A 24,450-nucleotide genomic window follows, 5' to 3' on the forward strand; every position below is an offset into this window, starting at 1 on the left:
CTGCTTGTCTCGGGAACTGCAGAGAGCAGAATAGGTTGCTATGGGGATTTGCTTCTACTTTGGACAGTTCCCAAGACACGTACCATCAGAGAGCACTTAGACAGAAAAGAACAACTCAACTTCAGCAAGTAATTTACAAATCTGTTTAACTTTCTGGAGCCAGTAGAGATATATATATATATATATATATATATATATATATATATATATATATATATTATGTGGCAGTGTGGCAAGGAAAGAGTGCATTTCCTTGGCTCACCCTGCAGAAGCTCTCACCTGCTTCTTAAGTAATGAGGCAGGAGGGAAGGGAGGTGTATATGAGATGAAGACTCAGTATAATGGGGGCTCTTCCCAGGAGACAGCATGTGGGCTGTAGGGAAGAGACAGAGCCTTCTGAGGAGTACACAACCCGAGCTATGAGGGGCTCAAAGAGAGTGACATTGTGAGTAGAAGGTTGCAGGGGACATATGTTTAATCGGCTGAGGGAAGCTCAGCGGTTGTTAGTCAGGACAAGCTGGTCTGTTTAGTCAGTGACCAGACGGTCTAGGATTTTGTTTTGTTCCTGCTTTTTGTTTATTTCTTTCCCTGCAACCTGTCTAATAAAACTGGCAAGGTGCCAGATTTGCATTATAAGCGTTTGTTTGCTGGTTTATTGAGAAGAAACGCATCCTGTGGCGTGGTCCAGGACGATCCCAGAGCTAATCCCCAAGACGGATCGTCACAATATATATAAAAAAGTTTTTTCCTGGAATACCCCTTTAATGAGAAAGCTACTAAGTGTGTGAGTAACTTCGCTGACTGATGTCGGCATACACCCAGCCGAAGCCACGCTCTCCAGGTTTGCTTGTTGAAATTTTGCAGTAAAGTGGTTGTGTAGACCCGATTACCTGTAGACGGCTGCAGTACTGAATGTTCAGAGTACCTGTTTCGTAACTGTGTCTAAGGATTGTGTGTTATTCCAAAGAACAAAATGGATACAGAATGTTATGAAAAATATTGGAATATAAATTAAATCAGAATTTAAAATTGCCATACATATTGGAAACAGCCATAGTGAAGGTTTCTAAATAGTCTATATGAAGTCACTATTCTGCAAAGGAGACTTTTCTGCTAAAAAAAATAAATAAAAGTTATGGCTGACATACTACAGATGACTTTTTAAAAACAACATCATAAAAAGGTTCCTAAATGACTATGTGAACTTCTATTGACCCATGGATAGAAAGCTAAATGAGGTTATCAGCCCCATTCAGATGAAACATATATTTGTTTTCCCTCGCAGACCAGCCTAAATGATGTCATTCTACAGTATGAGTTTTACTGCAAGCTGAGCCTAAACTCATCTGATAACAACTCACTATTCCAAACCGGACAGGGTTTCAGTGAATTTTCACCCAAATTATAGAAGGATTAGGGACTGGATAAATAAACAGATATATGAGGTAAGATAAAATGCCAATTCTAATGAATGATGAAGCTCTCCAGAGATTTTACGCAGGTCAGTCTCCCCTCACTAGAGGGCAGAGATGAGGGACTTTCATGTTTAACTCAGAGGTTAATAGGAACCTCATCACATCTCTGCTGGCAACAGTCATTTGTCAGGGCATGACTCTCATGAGGACTAGTCTGCACACTGTAAATGTACTGACAAGGCTTTCTGGATGGCACATCTAGGATTTCTGATACATTTATGCATATACTGAATATTCAGTATATAATGATCAGCCATAACATTAAAATCACTGAAAATGAAATAAATAGTCTAATAAAAACTGTCTAATTCTTGGATAGTGTAAACTTAGACTAGACAGACCAGATTGTTAATCAGTGGCTCAAGATGTTTCAAACCTGGTGTATCTTTAGACTGTTTAGTATAAGTTTTCAACATATTTTAGTAGTCTTAGTTACATAACAAATATTTATGCCCAATGTTTGTACATTTTTGATGCATTTAAATGGGTATTCCGGGCAAAAACATTTTATAAAACATAAGATGTCTGATCGTGGGGGGCCCCACACCCCCTCCCATAGACATGAATGGAGGGGGCGTGGCGTGATGTCATGCCCCCAGTCCCGTAAGTTTCCGAAACTGGAGACACAGCTTCCGTATAGAATGAAGGGTGCTGCAGGAAGATCGTGGGGGGTCCCAGCAGCGGGCACCCCGCGATCAGACATCCAAAGGATAGGGGATGAAATGTTTTTGCCCGAAATACCCCTTTATGCTACGACCCTTTCACTAAAGCCGCATTCACGTTTCAGTAAGTCCCACCCCTACGTCAAGCAAGTGAAAAAGTGTCTAAAACTAATTTTCTATTTTGTGGTGCAAATTGTACCAGATTTCTACTGCATGCTGTTTTATTCTTCTCCCCCATTGATTATTTCTTCTGGGCAGCAAGTAAATAGTCCGTTTGTGAAGTTTATGTGTTGAGGGCAGGAAATATTGGTAAACAGAGATCTGAGTGACCATGACAAGGGCAAGACTGGAATGGATAGAAGTCAGAATATCTCCAAAACAGCAGGTGTGTTTCTGGTATGGTTTGGTCAGTATCTACCAGAAAATAACTAAAAGGGAGGAAAAAAGATAAACTGGTAACAGGATTATATGGGACCAAAGCTCAGTAACATAAATGAGAAGCAAAGGCTAGCCTGTCAGAAAAAGAGTTGTAGTATACAGAACATTTACTTGAATAGGACAATGTTTCAATATCTAGCAAAGTTGCTTTAAAAAGTATGAACACTGTACACCCAATATAAAAAGTCACCATGACCACTTCAAACAGCTGCTCGTCGGAGGTGCTCAGAGTTAAAACTCCACTCTAACATCTAATATTGATATACTATCCGGTTAATGTCTTAGTGGCAAAACACCACAGGGCACTCATCAGCCCATGACACTACTATCACCTGTCTGTTCAAGTACAACCGTGCACCCAGGAGATACAGCTTTATGCTGTTTATGCCAGATGTGGACATCAATATAGTTCAACAGTAAATGGAAGTTTTCCTTGGCCCATGTGAGGCATTGTTTGTGATGATGCAAAGTCGTCAGGGGCACCCTTATCGGTCTTTGGCTACTGAATACAAATTCAAACAAGGTATGTCACATGGTCATTATGGAAAATTTTCTTACTTGTCTGCTGTTATACTGCTGGGTCAGTTGGTCAACGGGGGTACGGGGTTTCTGAAATATCAAACATGCCACCCGGCACTCACCTCTTGGATCAACCACACGTGACTTGCTACTGAGGGATCTTCAGTCACGTGTCTGTCCATGGTTTATTCAGTCTTGGTACATTCTTGATATATGGTTAGGAAACAGTTAATAAGTGAAGCTGTTTTAGATGCTGATGTAATACTGACACCTCACCTCCAGGCCACAAAAATCTGCCTATAGTCAAATACACGCAAGTCACCACTTTTATCCATGATTGTCAAGACTGTTGAGAGGTCAACATACAGTTAGTGCCCTTAAAAACCTGGTTATTTCCTTTTGTGTAATCATATTAAAACTCATATCAAAAACTATAAACATATAAAGGGAATTTGATGTATAGGATTCAATAAAAAAAATACATTTAAAGGATATCTGTCACCAGTGTCACCTGCACTAATCTGTCGGTACTGACACTTAGTGCAGGTGACACTGATGACAACGGTGTTCACCTTGTCCCGTTCCGTGGCAGGGATCTTCAGTAATCTCCTCCGTTAGCTCCGCTTCAGGCACCCGGCTTGGGGCCTGGGCGGAGCTTAGTGACGTCACCGCTGCTGTTCTCTCACAGCGGGACCCAGCAGGGAGCAACAGCGGTGATGTCACTAAGCTCCGCCCATGCCCCAAACCGCTGCTGCTCTGTGCTGGGTCTCGCAGCAGCGATGACGTCAGTAAGCTCCGCCCATGCCCCAAGCCGGGGGCCCAGAGCGGAACTAATGGAGATTACCGAAGATCCCCACCACGGGACAGGACAAGGTGAGCACCGTTGTCATCAGGGTCACCTGTACTACCTGTCGGTACCGACAGGTTAGTAGTGCAGATGACACTGGTGATAGATTTCCATTAAGAGTTTGAAAGCTAGGAATAGAATAGCTATCCTCAACCGAAAATTGTAAGCTTTTGTCTACAGTACTTTTGACATTATTGTCTGGACTATATTTGCCTACAGTATTTTGGACATTATCGTCTGGACTATATTTGTTCCTTATCAATATTTGCAATGAATTTCACCCAACGCTTTTCAGACCCTGAACTTCATTACATCTGTGTTATTAATATGCTGACATTGTGAACAACTCATAGTGATGTCATCTCTCCCAAATTTAGTTTATTTTACTTCTTCATCTTGACTAAGATATTATTTTCACCAGTTCTGATAAATTTTTCTAAATTACAGGATCAGGAGATGTGTTGGCAAAAGCCAGACTATTTGATACGTGCCCGAAAGGCTGAAGAATAAGATAACAATCTTTAGCAAAAACTACAAGTTGATCAAAAGACATGAATTGAAGTTTGCTGTGAATGACACCTAAAGAACAAATGTTCTAGAGGCCAGAAGTGAAAATATAAATGTTTATGGGAGCAATTAAAAGGCTTTTAGCCTAGGGAAGATGGATTTTACATCCTCTACATAGAAGTGAAGACAAAACACCTACTAATAATGGAGCTAAATATTACAAAAATAATGAAATCTAAACATTTTAGTAAAATACTCTACTGAGATAGAAGGCTTGGCTCTAAAGCTGAATAGTGGCTGTAATGTCCATATGTTTGTCCTGGCCAGGGACCAAAAAAGAGAAGTGTAAATAAGAAAAGGAATGTGTTCCTTTTAGAGCTTAGAGCTGAAAGCCAAATGTTTAATTACAACCCACTTCAAGCGGTATCAGTATAACAATACTTACAAGATGTGTCTTATCACCATATATAGCTGTTCAACTAGATAGAAGAAGGTGGTGGGACAGCACCGGGGTTCGACCTCTGTGCCCGTGGTTGCCCAGGCAGCCAGCCCAGGATATTTGTACAAGCAGTCCAAAATCACAGCACCAGACAGGTCAAGGATCTTCAAAGAAACTCGGTAGTCTTTATTAACCCCACATCGAGAGCAACGTTTCGGCAGTAGTAGCCTTTGTCAAGCTACAATCAATAGTCTGGAACCTATGGAAGGTCCCAGGTGGACCGAAACGCGTCCCTGGTGGACCGAAACGCCTCTGATCCTTACAATTATTTATCAATATCACTACCAGCACCCTAGCACTAACTCTTTACTGCTACACCACTGCCGACAACTATCATTATCCCCTCCGCATGCACCACTGGACACGACGTACAGAGGAGGCCGTAGAGACCAAGAGTGCACGCCTAGGACTTATCTGAATACCACCGCTCACCACCGCTATACCCGACTCCTGACTCCAATGTGACCTGCACCTCTGAAAAGGACTGTTTGCCGACAGTCTATTTCCACCGCAATCACGGCCAGGAGGTGAGAGGACTGCCACATCCGAGGGTAAGCGATACATTGTACCAAGTACATTATCTGACGGCCGCCGTGCAGTTCTATCAGCTTCTGACGGCCGCAGTGCCGCTCTCTGCCAGCATCCAACGGCCGCCGTCCCGTTCATCACATCAATAGCCGCCGCGCTATCTTGCCATTTGGTTAATCCACGGTCTTGTTTGTTTCTACCAGACTATTGATTGTTGCTGTACCCACGAGCTCACCTATTGGAGGACTATTTTACCATTTTTGTCAGCAGCGCTAGTTTACCTGAACAGTGGGCTCGCAGTTTGGGGTCTCCAGCACTTGCAAGTGCACTGCAGGCACCCCCAGCACCTCTAATTGCCCTGCATTTAGTCCACTAAAGAGGTTTTACTGTATTGTTGAATTGCTGCTAGGTGTCTGTATAACGGTATTTAACTGAACCATTGAATTGCTGCTATGTGATATTGTATCTGAACCTTTAGAGAGTGCAAGGATCCTGCACTCTTATCAATTGTTACCTTTTTTTAACATTGTTTTTTACATTGTATCCAATAAAGTAACATTGTACCTTGGACATAGTCATAGATTCATTATGCATAGTTGCACCCTTGAATTCACCACACTAACAGACATATACTATACCACATTCTCATATACTCAATTGCATTTACACTGACTACATTAACAGCCCTGTATCTTATCTTACTAGAAACCTTATCCAATTTTCATTTATTCATTACCAGTTCTACCATATTACAACCACATTAGTATTATCAAGTCCTTGATAATGGGCTTTAACTCCCAGTTTGTCCACTGATTATCACTCTCTGGCTCTATTCTCGGGCAAATTTTGTCATATTATTGAGTACCTCCATATCTTAGTATTTATCATTCCTACCGATCAAATTTCAACCACATCCACATCCATTTTTAGCATATCTAGTCCTTGAGAAGAAGCTAAAACGCTGATTTTGTATACCCAAGTTACAATTCTACACAGCAACCCATAGATTCAGATACAGTATCTCACATAAGTGGCAACAAAAATAGGTGCACCCCTAAGTGAAAATGTCAAAATTGGGCCCCAAGAGTCAACATTTTGTGCGGCCACCATTATTTTCCAGCACTGCCTTAACCCTCTTGGGCATCGAGTTCACCAGAGCTTCACAGGCTGCCACTGGAGCCTTTTTCAACTCCTCCATGATGATATCACAAAGCTGGTGAATGTTAGAGACCTTCAGCTCCCCCACCATCCTTTTAAGGATGTCCTACAGATGCTCAATAGGAGTTAAGTCTGGAGACATTCTTGGTCAGCCCATCATTTTACCCTCAGTTTCTTTAGCGAGGCAGTGGTTGTCCTTGAGGTGTGTTTGGGGTTGTTATCATGTTGGAATACGGTCCTGCTGCCTAGTCTCTGAAGGAAGGGGATGATTCTCTACTTCAGAATGTCACAGTACATGTGTAGCTCCCCAGTGCCAGCAGCACTTATGCAGGCCAGACCATAACACTCACATCACTATGCTTGTCTGTAGGCAAAATACACTTGTCTTTGTTCTCTGGCTGCCTGTGCCACACACGCTTGACACATCTGAACCATAGTTCAGATGTAGAACCCATTAGTAGAACCCATGGTCTTTACCTGTACTCCAGGGGCTGTTGATTGTGTTTTGTTGCACCTTCTCTTCAGTAGTGTGATTTTCTAATGATTTCCTGATTTCATACAGCGCAATAAAAGTTACATTTTAATGTATTGATGAGAGAGGCCTGTAATTTTCATCATAGGTATACCTCAACTATGAGAGACATAATGAGAACAAAAAAATCCATCTCAATACTTTGTTATACACCCTTTGTTGGCAATGACAGAGGTCAAATGTTTTTCTTTACAAGGTTTTCACACACTGTTGCTGGTATTTTGGCCCATTCCTCTATGCAGATCTCCTCTAGAGCAGTGTTGTTCTGGGGCTGTCGCTGGGCAACACGGACTTTCAACTCCCTCCAGAGGTTTTCTATGGTGTTTAGATCTGGAGACTGGCTAGGCCACTCCAGGACCTGAAATGCTTCTTATGGGGGGGTTGGGATCACTGTCATGCTGAAAGACCCAGAAACGTTTCATCTTCAATGCCCTTGCTGATGGAAGGAGGTTTTCACCCAAAATCTCACGATACATGGCCCCATTCATTCTTTCCTTTACACAGACCAGTCACAGGATCCCTCAGCAGAAAAACAGCCCCAAAGCATGATGTTTCCACCCCCATGCTTCACAGTAGATATGGTGTTCTTTGGATGCAACTCAGCATTCTTTCTCCTCCAAACATGACGATTTGAGTTTTACAAAAAAAAATTCTACTTTGGTTTCATATGGATTATCAAAATGCCCTCTAGCAAATTTCAGACGGGCCCGAGCATGTACTGGCTTAAGCAGGGGGACACGTCCGGCACTGCATGATTTGAGTCCCTGGCGGCGTAGTGTGTTACTGATGGTAGCCTTTGTTACTTTGGTCTCAGCTCTCTGCAGGTCATTTACTAGGTCCCCCCGTGTGGTTCAGGAATTTTTGCTCACCGTTCTTGTGATGATTTTGACACCACGGGGTGAGATCTTGCATGGAGCTCCAGATCCAGGGAGATTATCAGTGGTGCAGGTCTACAATTTTGTTTCTGGTGTCCTTCGACAGCTCTTTGGTCTTGACCATAGTGGAGTTTGGAGTGTGACTGTTTGAGGTTGTGGACAGGTGTCTTTTATACTGATAAAAAGTTCAAACAGGTGCCATTAATACAGGTAACAAGTGGAGGACAGAAGAGACTCTTAAAGAAGAAGTTACAGGTCTGTGAGAGCCAGAAATCTTGCTAGATGACTAAATACTTTTTTCCACCTTAATTTGCAAATAAATTCTTTAACCCCTTAATGACCAAGCCCATTTTGACCTTAAGGACTAGGCCAATTTTATTTTTGCATTTTCATTTTTTCCTCCTCGGCTTCTAAAAATCGTAACTCTTTTATATTTTCATCCACAGACTAGTATGAGGGCTTGTTTTTTGCGTGACCAGTTGTCCTTCATTAATACATCACTCATTTTACCATAAAATGTATGGCACAACCAAAAAAAAATTCTATTTGTGTGGGGGAATTAAAAAGAAACCCGCAAATTTTAGAAGCTTTCGTTTTCACGCCGTACAATTTACGGTAAAAATGTAATGTGTTCTTTATTACATACTTTTCTATTTTTAATCTCAAACTTTTAAAACAAATTACCGTATTTATCGGGGTATACCACGCACCGGCCTATAACACGCACCCTCATTTTACCAAGGATATTTGGGTAAAAAAAGTTTTTTACCCAAATATCCATGGTAAAATGAGGGTGCGTGTGTGCGCGTGTATACCCCGATATACCCCCAGGAAAGGCAGGGGGAGAGAGGCCGTCGCTGCCCGCTTCTCTCCCCCTGCCTTTCCTGGGGTCTAGAGCGCTGCTGTCGGCCCTTCTCACCCCCTAGCCAGGGGGAGAGAAGCGGCGCCGACAGCCAGGGGGAGAGAAGGGGCAGCGGCACCCATTGCCGGCGCCGCTGCCCCGTTGTCTCCCCCCATCCCTGGTGGCATAATTACCTGAGTCGGGTCCGCGCTGCTGTAGGCCTCCGGCGTGCGTCCCCGGCGTCGTTGCTATGCGCTGAACGGCGCGGCGCATGACGTCAGTGCGCACACAGACTTTAGGCTAAAAATTTTAGCCTAAAAAGTGCGTGTTATACGCCGATAAATACGGTAGTATGTTTAAAATCCCTCTATCCCAGTATGAGGGCTCAATTTTTGCGTCATGATTTTTATTGATACCACATTTGTGTATATAAAACTATTATGAATTTTTTTATTATTTTATTTTTTATAGAATGTGACAAAAAAAAGCAGCAATTTTGCACATTATTTTTTTGACGTTCACGCTGTTCACCATGCGGATCAATACCATTATATTTTAATAGTTCGGACATTTACCCACGTGGCCACACCAAATATGTTTATTAATTTTTTTTTTACACTATGGGGTAAAATGGGGGGGAAAAAGGACATTTTACATTTTTATTGGGGGAGGGGATTTTTCTTTTTTTTTTTTTACTTTTTTAAAAAACTTTTTTTACTTTTATTTTTACACTTTAATAGTCCCCATAGGGGACTATTTATAGCAATCCTTTGATTGCTAATACTGTTCAGTGCTATGCATAGGGCATATCACTGATCTGTGTTATCTGTTATATACTTCTCTGGTCTGTTCGATCTCAGACAGGAGCAGAAGACTGTGGAAGGCGGTGGAGGCAGGTGAGGGGACCTCCATGTGCCGTTCTGGATGATTTGGATTTTTTTTTCTCATCAGTATGTCTCTCATAGTTGAGGTATACCTATGATGAAAATTACAGGCCTCTCTCATCTTTATAAGTGGGAGAACTTGCACAATTGGTGGCTGACTAAATACTTTTTTTCCCCACTGTACATGCATCCTCCTGAAATTAAACAATAAAAGCTGACATGCTTATCTTCCCCACTCCCCTGGTGCTGCAGCTGTCAGATCTTGTCCTGGGATAAAGTGAATAAATATATATGCTGGCCTGATCCTGGACATCACACTGTCAGTCAGCAGCATTTTCTGTATGTTCTTTAAGCAGAAATCTTGCAGAAGGCATAAGTGTTATTTCCTTTTAATGGCTGCCATTTTGTCAAAAAGAGCAGGGCTTAGCCAAGATGGCAGGAAACAATGTAACTTTCTCCAAAAGACAGAAAAGTGGGGGGAGGTTCCTGCTTCAGCAAGTATTTTCACAACTAGACACAGTCTTATGAGTAGGCAAGGGGGAAGCAGCTGATTGCCTAGGGCAAATATAAAAGAACTAACACTGTTCTCTACTGTGCTCTTCTTTATATATTTCTTAGGCTTGAGTGTAATATGAGACAAAACAGGATTAAAAAAAGGCTAAAAATAAGGTATGAATTGCTTGGGTAATTTTTGCACAGTTTTAAAATTTTAGAGTTCCGTTAATTATATAAAAAGAAAGCTAATACAATGTAGGAGTAATCTGCCCGACAGTTTATCTTTTTTCACCTTATATAAACTCTACATTGTTCTGTTTTATGTAGAGCAGCTACCTACATTATATGAGTTGTGAATACTGGACAGGAAAGGGTCTATATAAAATAGCTTATGTGACTTTATGGGGATTTAAAAATAACTTTTTACAAAGCAGTTGCGGTGTCTCTATGTCTTGACACTGAACTTGTAATGTCTGATCTCCTGAGTACAAAATCATTTTCTTTCTGTTGATTTTTCCAAAAGTCAAACTGAGAAAGTAGCAGAGGAAGTGGAAAGAGATTGGAAATTGGGAGAAAAAAAAAGAGTGATCACGACATGAAAAGGCGTAAAAATAAAAGATTCATAATCCAGGGTCTGGTTTAAGACTTCTCTCTTCAGCTTCCATGGATAAAAAAAAAAAATTTGAAAAAAGAACCAAAAATGACATGTATCTACTAAATAATGTAGTTTTCCTAGGTGTAATTTATAAGTATTTTTTTTATTTTTTAACCTGGATCCATGGTCCCTGCTGTGTAGCTTCACAACTTTTGGGAGTGTAGTGTGTAAGTACCTTCAACAATATTCAACAATTTTGACCAATGTGTGCTGCTGCAATCTTCTTTTTTGTATACTCTGTATCTGCTACAGCAGCGGGCACCCGTGTATTAGGTTGTTGTGCTGGCTATTTTTCTTTTTGCTTGTATTTACTACACAGGGGGGAATGGCACCCTCTTTAGCTGTGCACCCCTCCCCCTTTCTCACAGATGGTGTTTTAAATTGTATATGGATCCAGCATGTCACCCAGACAGAGGCTATATGCCCAGCAGAGGTGAGTTGGTATCTGAGTGTTAGGCTCAGAATGTGTGTTAGGGTCCCATCCTAAATGAGGCCACCTCCCCGTGGTGGATGGGGGACACGTTTTTGATCAAAAAAGTGCGCTAAGAGCCTCAATTTTTTTGACCAATGTGTGCTGCTGCAATCTTCTTTTTTGTTCCTTCAACAATATACTAAAAACTACAAATCCCATGAAAACTTCACTTTATAAAGGATTCCACAACCCTTCTATGATAAAACTGCAGGGCCATTGCTATGCTTTCCGTACAGAGTAGCGTTGTATGGGCAGCAGCACTGCAATCTGCAATCTGCTGCTCTAAATAGCAATACCAGGCACCGCACGCGATGCCAGAGACAGAAAGCACTGGGCACAGCATCTGGTAAAGCTTTTTAGAGATACACAACCCTGGTAACAGTAGAGAGAGCAGTGTAGGCACGACTCTGTCATCCCCTGCTATTCAGTACTGGCTCTAGCAAAGGATGATGGTGCCAGACCTGCATTGCATGTTTTTAAGTTAGTTTCTAAACGTAAAGGAACCATATAACAGTATTAATCAAAATGAGTAATCTGAAGACCCTCAATGACTCTGCCCCTTGGCAATGAACATAAAGACCTAGTAGTTTCTGCCAGCAGTCCCATAAAAGAACATCAATACAATACAGACAAGTGCCAGTCTGCTGTAAACCAGCCAACTAAAGCCTATGCCTGAAAGTGTGCACTTTTATCATGAGAAATAATACATGTAATGAAAGATTTATGTTATATTACTATCTATGCAAACAACTATACACTCACAATGATGCTGTGCAATACTCACACACAAAAGCAAGGCAAGCATATTCCTATTTGTTATTAACATATATTTTGTGCAATTATATTTATATTGTATTATACATTGATCAGCTACAACATTAAAGTTTACCAGTCTGCAGTTTTGAGCTATGAAAACTACTGCAGGGCTCTACAGAGGTCCAACCACACCTGATGTCTCAGTGATGCAGTTTGCATGACCAAGCTAAATCTTGTTGAAGCTTCTGATCACAACCACTAAAACTCAGGAGGTGGGACCTTCTTCTAAGGTGCTCAAAAAGCTCCACCTTTTAGCTATGACTGACAGCTTTAGCAGTCTCCTGATTGGAGGCTAAATCTATCAGTCTTATAGGATGGCCCGGGAACACTCTCAGGCTGGCAATCCTGAAGATCAGGTGCCCATGTGTTACTTAACACAACAAAAATTATACCAGGATGCAAGGCAATGTTCTAAGAAATCTTGGGGCCTGGCATTAAAGGGGTACTTCTTATCGCCTATCCAAAAGATAGGGAATAAGATGTCTGATCGCTGGGGACCCCCGCAATCTTTAATGCAGGCACCCACCTGTGGAAGCTTCAGCCCCCGTAGTCTTGACCCTTCAGACACGGAACGAACCTCGCTCTGTGCAGCTGCCACAGGTGGGTGCCACAGGAGAGATTTCGGGGGTCCCCAGCGTCCTTTGGATAGGGGATTAAATGTTTTAGGGCCGGAGTGCCATTTAATAACAAAAGTACAGCCCTTAATCACAACAGTATTTCCTAATGGCCTCTTTCTGAAGGAAAATGTGCCCTGCCACATTATAAAAACTTTTCAGGTTTGGTTTAAGGAAAATGGTAAAGTTCAGGGTGTTGACTTGGCCTCCAAATTCCCCAGATGTAAATTTTTATCAAGCATCTGTGGGATGTGCTAAAAAAACAAGTCTGAGCCATGAAGGCGCACCTCACAACTACAGGACTCCACTGTAAAAGTCTGCTTCAATGGATCAGGGCTTTTTTGCTGGCATTAGAGGGACCTCCAAAATGTAAGGCAAGTGGTTTTAATGTTATGTCTGATTTGTGTATGTTTTTCAATCCTTTTTTTTTACTCTACATCAGAAGAAATTGTGGCTAGTCTTTAACACATTTGGCAAGATGCATGTAAAGAAAATAGAAGCTAAATCGGGGCAATTTTACAGCAATGACAACATGTGAGATATCAGCAATGTGCACTTGTGAACACTGGCAGAACTATAATCCAAGTCATTGGCAGTAGATGGTGGAGGCATGGATTATCACGTAAGGCACTGTCAAAAACAATCTGGCCCACACACTTGGTTCTGTTAATCTCTTCTACAGAAATCTGTGCCACTGTTCTGGCTGGATGATTCATTGCCAAGATTCATGGCTCCTCCATGTAAAACAGTACGTTTAATAGTTATAAAAACTGGGGTTAGAATAAAGCTAGAAGGCTTTTACTACATGTCTTTTGTCTGGCTAAAAAGAATTACCGAGCCATGGCGCTTGGCTGAAAATGTAAGTGGCCACATGTTTCCCTTCAAAAAAAGTATTACATTGTGTCCATTTAAATGAATGGGTGACCATACAGTATGTAGCTCTGCTGAGTACTGCAAAGTGACTCTATCCTTACAGGGTTTTTTCTGTAGCTATAGGGAGTCCTACACTCTGATGTTGTAGTAGAGTGTTTTCCTACCTTTGGCTCTACAGATGTGGGAAAACTCCTAAAGCTGTAGGATGTTTAAGAACTATGGGAGTTGTAGTTTTAGAAACTGGGGTGTCCAGTTAGGACAACCTCTTCAACACTGTAAAAAATAAAGACTGTCTAACATGTTGGCAATACATAAATAAAAAAAATTCTAATAATCCAACCACCAACCTTTGACAGACATAAAGGCAGCAGCTGAGAAAGTGAATGTATTTCAATTTCCATCATAGAAATACATTAGGTAATGTTGCCCAATCCGTTCCCCAATATGCAGGTGTGGATTCCCCATAAATGGTTTGAATTATTATTTTTTGTAAATGTATAATTTAAAATAAGTAACATTAACAAAAGGAATTGGATATTAGCTCATAAAAAAAAAGCAATCTGATGAATTCTGGAGAAAATCTAGGCTTCTTAAACTCATCTTAGATTCAGTGCTTAGCTTGCTTTGGACACCATCCCATAAACAGGATTAAACATCAATGATATTTAGACGACAAGTAATTTATTTCTGAACACCTATTTTATGATGTCGACACAACTAAGGTTTCACCAAGTAAGTCTCCCAGGAAAATGATTTGTTACTCGCAGACAGTGAGGAAATGAAGTCCATATCAACAGAAGGATTTGTTTGTTTAGATGACTTACTGTGAAGTATAACTACCTGCCAAATCATTTGTAGATCATGCCAAAAGCATGTCATGATTCCAGTACTAATGAAGGATTCAATATTATATGTTTTATACAAGCAGCGCTGCTCAACCCTCTGCAAATATTCACATATTTTTTCATATTACCATTCCAAATACAGTACATTGAGAATGGTCCTAAATTACCATCTAGATTTAGGTTCTTCTCTGTATTGTTTCCTTTGATAAACAATATTAAACGACCTGGCACTGTACAGGTGCAACACAGCTCCTAATTGGAAAAGTAAAGGAGCAGAGATGGTGTAAATGACCTCTAGCTTTTACCCTTGAAATGGTGGTCCCAGTGAGCAGTAAGCTGTGGCATATCCTTTTAATATACCATATTGTCCAATAATTTGTTGACCTCTGCAAAGGGGTATTTCAGTGTTGTACATGATACTGGGGGTTGAGGCGTCAAACTGCGGCTTAGCTAATTGCTAGACAAAGGTGGTGCCCTGCCTTGGCCAGAAATTGGCTGAGTGGCAGTGTGATGTCATAGGACCTGGCACCAGGAAGAAGACAGAGGCTGGGATCAATACATCCCACTGCCACTCAGCCTATCACTGGCCAAGGCAGGACACCACTATAGCCAACCATTAGCTGAGCTACAGTCTGATGCGTTGACCCCCCGGCAACCAGGAAGAGGATCACAGGGTAGGCCGTGGCAGGGATACTTGAAGCACTGAGAGAATATCCCTTTAATAATTTTCACACACTTGCTGATATCTATTTAAATGACAATATTGGACTATTATCCTTCACACCAAAATGTCATGTGTGTTTGCTAGAGAAAAATGCGAAGATTTCTTTTCAAAAACAGGCAAATTCTGAGAAAGTGTTCACAGGTACATCTAACACTGTCTACCTCAAGTCTGCAGCACCTATTAACTGGCTTAGTAAAAGGCAAGCGTTTTTTTGGTGCATTTTAAGCCATGTCCTCTTAAGCCATGCTTACACTGTGAAAATTTGGTGCAGGTCATTTGAAACTGTGGTGCAAATTTTGAAATCTGTTGCAATTATGATCCAGAAAATGCAGTTAGCAGAAGAGGGATGAAGCACCGGCACATACGGAACTAGGCAACCGATACGTGTAGCAACACACAGGACAAGACTCACATGTAGCCTGTAGCGGAGGTGAATAGCCAAGCAGAAATCACAATGTGGAAACAAAGAACAGACAGAAGCCGCACTCACCATCATGGTCTTTATTGCGATCCGGTCATGCAGACAGTGGTCACAGGCGAGGGAGCTGGGTGGAGGACGGGGATCAGGAGCAAGCTGTTTCGTGCGTCCGAGCGCACTTCCTCTTGCTGGAAGAGGAAGTGCGCTCGGATGCACCAAACAGCTTGTTCCGGGTCCCTGTCCTCCACCCAGCTCCCCGCCTGTTCCCACCGTCTACATTACCGGATCGCAATAAAGACCTGGATGGTGAGTGCGGCTTCTGTCTGTTCTTTGCTTCCGCATGATCCAGAAAATAGCAATTTCACCCTAAGCGTAATAAAGCATTCAGCCAGTTTCAAGAGTTAATAGCCAAAAAATGCTAATGCAAAAACGATTAGCTGCAAAACGACAGGAAAAAAAAAAGTTTCTGGGAAGTTTTAAAAGCAAGACGTATGTTTATACTCTTCCAAGTGAGTTTAATCCATTAAGTTTTCTGTTTAGCTAAAATCATATAAATAGAATAGCACAGCAAAAAGAGTTCACTGGGCCAATAAACAAAACACATTGTTACTGCTCAAAGGTTAAGGGACCACAGCTTACATGTTGGGCTTTTTCACTCTGACATGTTTAGGCTAGCGTTATGTCCCAGACTTTGCTGACCTCTGCAATAATATTCATCCTACACCTTCAATAGTCTTTTAGCACACCCTCATTGTCTTGTGTTGTTTCAGAATGCTCCATTCCTATCACATGACAGGCTAAGGCTGCCAACATGGCAGCTGACTGCGGATGTCAAGTCTGACAATGTCACTGTACAATTTTCCATGGGGTCAAAGTTAGAAGGTTATAAGAAATCAATACTTAAGAAGTGCACAGGTCCACATTTCAATTCCCAAATATAACCAAAATATAATTCAAATTACAGTATATAAACTGTTCCTTTATTATTTTATTGGTACTTTAAATACCTATAGGAGCATTCTTTTGTTCTAGCCTCTATCATCTATACACAGAACTGGTCATAAAAAATATTGAATTTTCAGCTTCATTTTTATGAACCTACATGCAGTATCTTATATCTCCCAGAATCTTTATGCAGTCTCAAATATTCCGATGCTAGCCAATGCATACCACCACTTTACAACCTAGGATCCAAGTATGAGAAGCTTACTGATTGAAACTGAAGAGAAGTCTGTCATTTTTTCCACTCTGATGTCAGGAGATGATGAATACCGTAATTGCTATTTTAAGCGGTGTCCGTTTAATGGTTCATTTAATTGGCTGATATCACCAAATCCGTGTATTTGCTGAAAAACACCCCACCAGACACAGTCGACAACAATACTGTACTATTTTATTTAAGGTCATTGTAAAATATATTGAATATTTTGCGAGAAATGGAGCAGAAGCCAAAAAAAATCCTGACGTTGAAAGCTTACCGTATATACTCGAGTATAAGCCGAGTTTTTCAGCACGATTTTTCGTGCTGAAAACACCCCCCTCGGCTTATACTCGAGTGAACTCTCCACCCGCAGTGGTCTTCAACCTGCGGACCTCCAGAGGTTTCAAAACTACAACTCCCAGCAAGCCCGGGCAGCCATCGGCTGTCCGGGCTTGCTGGGAGTTGTAGTTTTGAAACCTCCGGAGGTCCGCAGGTTTAAGACCACTGCGGCCTTCGACATCATCCAGCCCCCTCTCACCCCCTTTAGTTCTGTACAGTACTCGCCTCCGCTCGGCGCTGGTCCGGTGCTGCAGGACTGTCCGGAGAGGAGGTCGTCCGGTGGGATAGTGGTTCCGGGCTGCTATCTTCACCGGGGAGGCCTCTTCTAAGTGCTTCGGGCCCGGCCCCAGAATAGTCACGCTGCCTTGACAACGACGCAGAGGTACGTTCATTGCCAACGTACTTCTGCGTCATCGTCAAGGCAACGCCTCTATTCTGGGCCCAAAGCGCGGAGAAGAGGCGCCCCCAGTGAAGATAGCAGCCCGGAACCACTATCCCACCGGACGACCTCCTCACCGGACAGTCCTGCAGCACCGGACCAGCGCCGAGCGGAGGTGAGTACTGTACAGAACTAAAGGGGGGTGAGAGGGGGCTGGATGATGTCGAAGGCCGCAGTGGTCTTCAACCTGCGGACCTCCGGAGGTTTCAAAACTACAACTCCCAGCAAGCCCGGACAGCCGATGGCTGCCCGGGCTTGCTGGGAGTTGTAGTTTTAAAACCTCTGGATGTCCGCAGGTTGAAGACCACTGAGGGCGGATGATGACAAGAGGATAATGAAGGGGGGGGGGGGTGTGGGATGATGACAAGAGGATGATGAAGGGGGGGTGTGGGATTATGAAGGGGGGTGGGGATGATGACAAGGGGATGATGAAGGGGGGGGTGTGGGATGATTACAAGGGGATGATGAAGGGGGTGGGGATGATGACAAGGGGATGATGAAGGGGGGGTGTGGGATGATGACAAGGGGATGATGACAGGTGATGATTATGAGGGTCTGGATGATGACAGGCGGTGATGATGATGAGGATGTTAATGACGGGTCTGGATGATGACAGGGGGGGATGATGTATTTCCCACCCTAGGCTTATACTCGAGTCAATAACTTTTCCTGGGATTTTGGGTTGAAATTAGGGGTCTCGGCTTATACTCGGGTCGGCTTATACTCGAGTATATACGGTATTTAAAGTTTTTACCTAATCACTTACTAATGATAACAGTTATAATGATGCATTATATTCTGATTGGTAGACCTTAGGCTGGGTTCACATTATGGAAACTGTTGGAAATTCTGAGGGCGGACAAGATTCGGAAGACAGTGCGGACATTGCCGTCCCTATCGACGCCAAAGTATTCCACATCTATCCTTGTGTGCACTGTGCAGCTGAATCTTAGTGCAAGCAATGGGACTTTGCTACACCGTAATTTCTGATCAGAATTCCGTTCTGAAATTTGATTGTGTGAAATGAAGTGCATGGAGTGTGCACAGAGGCATACAATTCAACAGTTCCACTTTAAACATCTAGAGGCACTCTAAATGCCACTGTATGGTGCCCCTATATGACATAATACTCAATGCCATGCTAATCAGAGCCATATAAGGGTAGAGTATGGGCCAACAGATGTCTATTGGTGCTTTCGTAAAAGCCTGATATGCTATTAAAGGGGTACTCTGTCCCTAGACATGTTATCCAAAGGATACATCATGAGCGAGCCTCCACCTCGCATCGCCAGTCATCCAGCATGGAGCGAAGTTCCTCCGCGATCAGACATCTCCGCCCTTAGACATCCTATGGATAGGGGCAAGATGTCTAGGGGCAGAGAACCCCTTTAAGGACATAGACATCAACTTGGCTGTCTCCATCACTCCATTCTAAACATAGAAAGGTTTACTCCTCATTGAGAGCAGTGTTGATAACCCCCTTGAAAATTCACAGGGGACAACAATGTCCAGAGATTAACCTGAGGATCTCCTAATGGAGTACTATTCAGTGGTGTCTGACCAGTTGACAGTCTAGGTTGCAAACAATATATTGGGATCAGAAACTAATGGCATCAATAGCTAGTCAATATGAATTAGAAAAAAAGTTGCCCGAATTCATGGAGAATCAGCTCCACATGGATGAAGCCATAGATTCTCTTCATATCTCTGTATAATCTGTAATATGGCCATGTGCATAAGGGAAATTGTCAGCTGAAAAAGTCAACATAATGGCCCAAATGCATTGTTTTGATGAATTATACATTGGTGTAGATTTGCCCCTTTCATTCATATCAGTGTCACTGGTGAATATATGTAATATACAAGAGTTACCACTTACCTGGCAGATGCCACTGATGCACATGTCTGGTGACTCTGTGTTACATCGTGTACCATCAAGGACTTTAGGGGCAAGCTCCACAATCAGGTTTTTTCCCACAGCTTGGCATTTGAGTGCACAGGGAGCAGTGGCATCATTGTAGACTGGCTGCCATTCATAATACTGCCCTTGGTACTTGACATCATTGTGTGCTGAGCACTGCTGAGCCCTGAAGTCTCCAACCTCAGAAGGACAGTCCTGTGGGAAAATTAAAAAAGTATAACATCAAAAGGAAAACAAGAGTGTTAGAATGACACCGTATGGGCTCAGTTTACACTAGTAACATGAATTATGGTCTTAACAGAACAATGATGGCTTTCAAGCAAAGACTTGCACAGAAGATTACAATATCATTGTGGGACCCAACATACCATGTATGACAGGTCCCACCTCCATTGCGCAAATCGGCTATTAGCAATGAAGTCTAATGCAACAAGTATTTCCAGAACCGGACCAGATTGTTTTAATCCAGTTCACCCACACTATAATTTTGTGTATTGGGTTTGGTGTGGGTGAACCCGTTGTCAGTTTCACTTTACCATCTTAAAACAGGACTTGTGTGAAAGACGTTGTGCAATAAGGCTAAGCTGTTTGACTTTTTAATAAATGTGCTAACATCTGGATTAAATAGTCTTTATTATTGTTGTAAGTGAGAATCAGAATGGACATGTAGCTGGTATTGACCTCCTGGCATTACATAGTCAGACTATAGTCACCAATGAAAGACTTCACTGAGCATAATCCTCACTAGCTGTTCTTAATAAAATGACACCTGTAAAACCAATTGAACAACAAACATTAAAAAACACTTTTATTATTTCTAAATGTCAGAGGATTTTAAATCTTGACTTCATATTTCAGACTACAGAGTCTACTGTGCTGGTAGGATCAGAATTGTCATGTAAATGTTGGCTAACTAAATCTTGTAGGTATCGATTACCATATTTCATTAACAGGGTTAATTGAGAATATGAGCAGATGACATCCACCTCTGACACAACGTATTTCCAGGGGTACAAAAAGGAGCAGGCCGAAACTTTCCACCTATCAAATACTTGACCCCTTTCTTTCATCAGCCAACTCTAAGTCCCATTGAAATCAGTGGTTCTTGCAACAAATATCTAATGTCTATGCGCAGGATCTACAGATGAAGTCAATCATACCATTTTCATAAACCCATATTACTCCCCTACGCTCATTCCATGGCAGCAAATTATTATTTTGTTTAGTATATCTATTTAGTGCATGACACAAGGAAGTTTTCCAACAAATCTTCACAAATAGAAAATTTCATTTTTAATTCACTACCTCTGCAACCTCTATAGCTACGCCCCTGCTGTGAGGTACTTGGAGGTGTACTTTAACTACTATCAATGTCTGTCACAGATCGTTAACTACCTTCTTACCATGACTTATGTATAGGTCACAGAGTTTGATGTGTTTTGTCAATCTTCTTCTATGTTTATATGTTTGTAGAGAAATGTTTAAAGGACATCTCCAGTGAACAAAACGTATCCCCTATCCACACAATAGGGGATAAGTTTCTGATTGCGGATGGTACGACTGCTGGGATCCCCCGCGATCTCTCGGATGGGGCCCCTGCATTGCCGCTCTGTGCGCCGGCTAGTGCGCGTAGTGTCGACCTCAATGAGGTTGATGGTATGCCCACTCCACACCCCCTCTCCATACAGCTCTATGGGAGAGGCGGGGAGGCACAAATGCTGCCTCCCCACCTCTCCCATAGAGATACATGGAGGTGTGTCTGCCTAAACGTCATGCTGTGGCCGACCCGCCTCCTGCGTGGGAGAGCCAAGGCAGAGCCGTGGCCCTGTGCAGGAGATCACAGGGGGTCCAAGCGTTCAGACCCCCGCTATCAGACACTTATCCCCTATACTGTGGATAGCGGATACGTTTTGTTTACTGCATATTTCCTTTAAGGCCCTTCTGCCACATACAAAGTCATCAGTATAGTAAATAGGACATGGTAAATGAGACAATGCTTTTTAACAAATTTTGCATCGAGAATCTGTATGGTTTGGACAATCCCATTTGATATTTATGCCATTCATAAGATATCTAGGGAAATGTTTCCTAAACCTTCTTCAAGGAACTGCAACAAGACAAGTCTTAAAGGGAATATGTCATCAGTTTCATGCTGCCTGAACCTCCCTATGCACAATGATATATGATGTGCTCTTAAATGAGAAATCATTTGTACAGTAAAATAAACTTTTGGACAGTAAGCTTGACTTTAGCGCCCAGTGCCAGAAAGCTGCTGAAGACTGACAGAGTCATGGGGTGTATAAAGAGAGGCATAGAGGCTTGTGACAAGAACATAGTTTTACTTCTGTATAAATCAATAGTAAGATCACATATGGAATATTTTTTCCAATTTTAGGCTGAACTGGAGAGGGTGCAGAGGAGGGAGACCAATGTAATTAATAGTATAGGAGGATTACAGGACCAAGACAGGTTATCAAGTTTGGGCTTATGTAGTTCAGGGAAAAGGGGTGATCTGATTACAATGAACAAATATATGAATGGACAGTACAGAGATCTTTCTAGTGATCTTTTTATACCTAGGCCGGTAACATTGACAAGGGGGCATTCACTATGTAGAAAAAAGAAGGTTTTACCATCATCACAGACAGAGATTCTTTACTGTAAGAGCAGTGAGACTATGGAACTTTCTGCCACATGACAATGTGACAGCTGACTCATTAAACATGTTGAAGGGGGACCTGCATGCTTTTCTTGAAAAATATCATGTAAAAGTTAGGGATACTAGATTTATGGGTATAGAACTGCAATCAATTAGGGCCAGATGGGCAGAGAGAGAGGCCGCGATGGACCTCCTGGTGACTCAGAGCCCCAACACAGACTGTATTATATATTTTATCATGGTACAGTGGGAGTATGTCAGTGTGTCATGCTACCCATTTTTTTGGCAAGCATGACACTGATGACAGGTTCCCTTTAAGGATTTCTCAGAGGTAAAACATATGTGCTAATTTGTGGCTGTACACAGGTGCAAAATGCAACTGTCTTTTGGCTGTGTGAAACCAGCTGAATTTTTCCAGTTCTAAGAGACTGTAATGTTGAAGAACAGACATTTTATTTCCCCCTACCTGTGACAGATGTGCTTCAATTTATGCATTCTATTGTTTCTAAAACCTCTCAGGTATGCTCCACTCAGCCCTGGTGTGAACAGTGCCCTCAATCCATCTATGTTCTGTAGTACTGCCCGACTCACGGCTTTTCACTTTAAACTACACTCACAGACATTTCCCTCTCAGTTCATAATAAACAAGCAAAATTGTGAGTGGAATTATTATATGATGTAATCTTCATGTTATATAGTACTTTTTTAATATAGACAAAATATTACAATTACAATACAGAATAAAGGATTCTGGATGGAAGCCTAGCATTAAATAAAGCAGGGTAAGCCACTGAAATAATTTCCTAATGGGTTCCAAAGGCTAATGTTTAAGTGCTGAATGTATGTAATAGATTTTTAACAGAGAAAGAAAGAGAATTGAAAACAGAGACAGAACAGGATAAGACAAAAGATGATGCCACCTTATAACAGGAGGAGGGGACCTAAAACCATAAATGTTTTAAAAGCTGGATATACCATAGTGATACAAGTTGTGAAGAACTTAGTATAGAACGCCTGCCTCACGGCTCATGCACAAGCAGTATTAAGGCAGCCATAAAATGCCATAAGGCCTCTACTGTACCTCCACATGTCGATTTTATTTAAAGGCTTATGGAATTGTTATTTTGGATTTTGCATGAATCCCCCAGAAAGAAAAATTGTGGCATGCTCCATTGGACTAAGTATCTATGAAGGCATTCTCTCTAGAAGTCCAAAATAATCTTTAGAGCAAATCACAATGGCTGGGTAGCTCTGTACCAAGGAGCTGAGTGGACCCCCATGCATGTCATATGAGCCCCCCATTGTAATCATGAGCCTTTAGATGAGGGGTATAAAACTAGTGGCCTGGGTGCATGTCATATGAGCCCCCCATTGTAATCATGAGCCTTTAGATGAGGGGAGTATAACTAGTGGCCTGGGTGCATGTCATATGAGCCCCCCATTGTAATCATGAGCCTTTAGATGAGGGGAGTATAACTAGTGGCCTGGGTGCATGTCATATGAGCCCCCCATTGTAATCATGAGCCTTTAGATGAGGGGAGTATAACTAGTGGCCTGGGTGCATGTGGCCCCCCTTTCCTATGGTTGTGCTGCCCTGGTCCTACAGAACAGGCACAGCTGATCACGCAGTCCGATGATCGGCTTTGTCAGTTCACTGTGTTAGGGGCAGATTCTTTTAAACTGAAGATTGTTGGAGCAAAACGCACCAAAGTTATTATGCCCCTTAATAAATCTTGGACTGTCCTAAGGACAGATATTAACATCAATGCCTGCAGTGGGAAGACAGATTTGTGGTATAATTTGCGCTATTTTCTGTTTTTAATATTGACAGTCTGTGAGAGATGTCCTGGCTCCACCCTCACCTGGTAAACCCCTCCCACTTTTCTCATTAAGCGGCAAGAGAAGAGTCATACATTTTAGTGGAAACATAACACTTGTGGTCGTTGCTACATGACTGATATGCGTACAACCCTAATACTAACCTAACAACCAACTGTAACCAATAACCTAATCGACCTCAACTAAGCAGTCTGAGGTGTGCCATAACTGCGGCGTAAAGAATATGCCTGGAAAAGAGGGCATACCCTGTGGTAAGTGTGATGGAATGAAAAGAAGGGGGGGCGGGTGGGAGCGAAGAACCCACGGCGTCAATGAAGGGGGGAGAGCCGTGGGTTTTATGGTCATCCCGCTCCTCCCACAATTACAGGCCAGCTG

The 24,450-nt window shown here is 42.2% G+C and overlaps 1 protein-coding gene across 5 annotated transcripts in view; it reads right to left on the reverse strand.

Annotated features, from left to right (window-relative positions):
- The window catches only part of ADAMTSL3 (ADAMTS like 3), a 516,054-nt gene that overhangs the window by 189,510 nt on the left and 302,094 nt on the right, over nt 1-24,450 (reverse strand). For all 5 annotated transcript variants that reach the window (XM_056572133.1, XM_056572130.1, XM_056572132.1 and 2 more), the window contains exon 6: nt 19,536-19,772. In XM_056572133.1, coding sequence (XP_056428108.1) covers nt 19,536-19,772 — 237 coding nt within the window. The remainder of the gene's footprint in view (nt 1-19,535; nt 19,773-24,450) is intronic.

This window comes from Hyla sarda, chromosome 4 (assembly GCF_029499605.1).
Source record: "Hyla sarda isolate aHylSar1 chromosome 4, aHylSar1.hap1, whole genome shotgun sequence".
Classification (NCBI taxonomy): Eukaryota; Metazoa; Chordata; class Amphibia; order Anura; family Hylidae; genus Hyla; species Hyla sarda.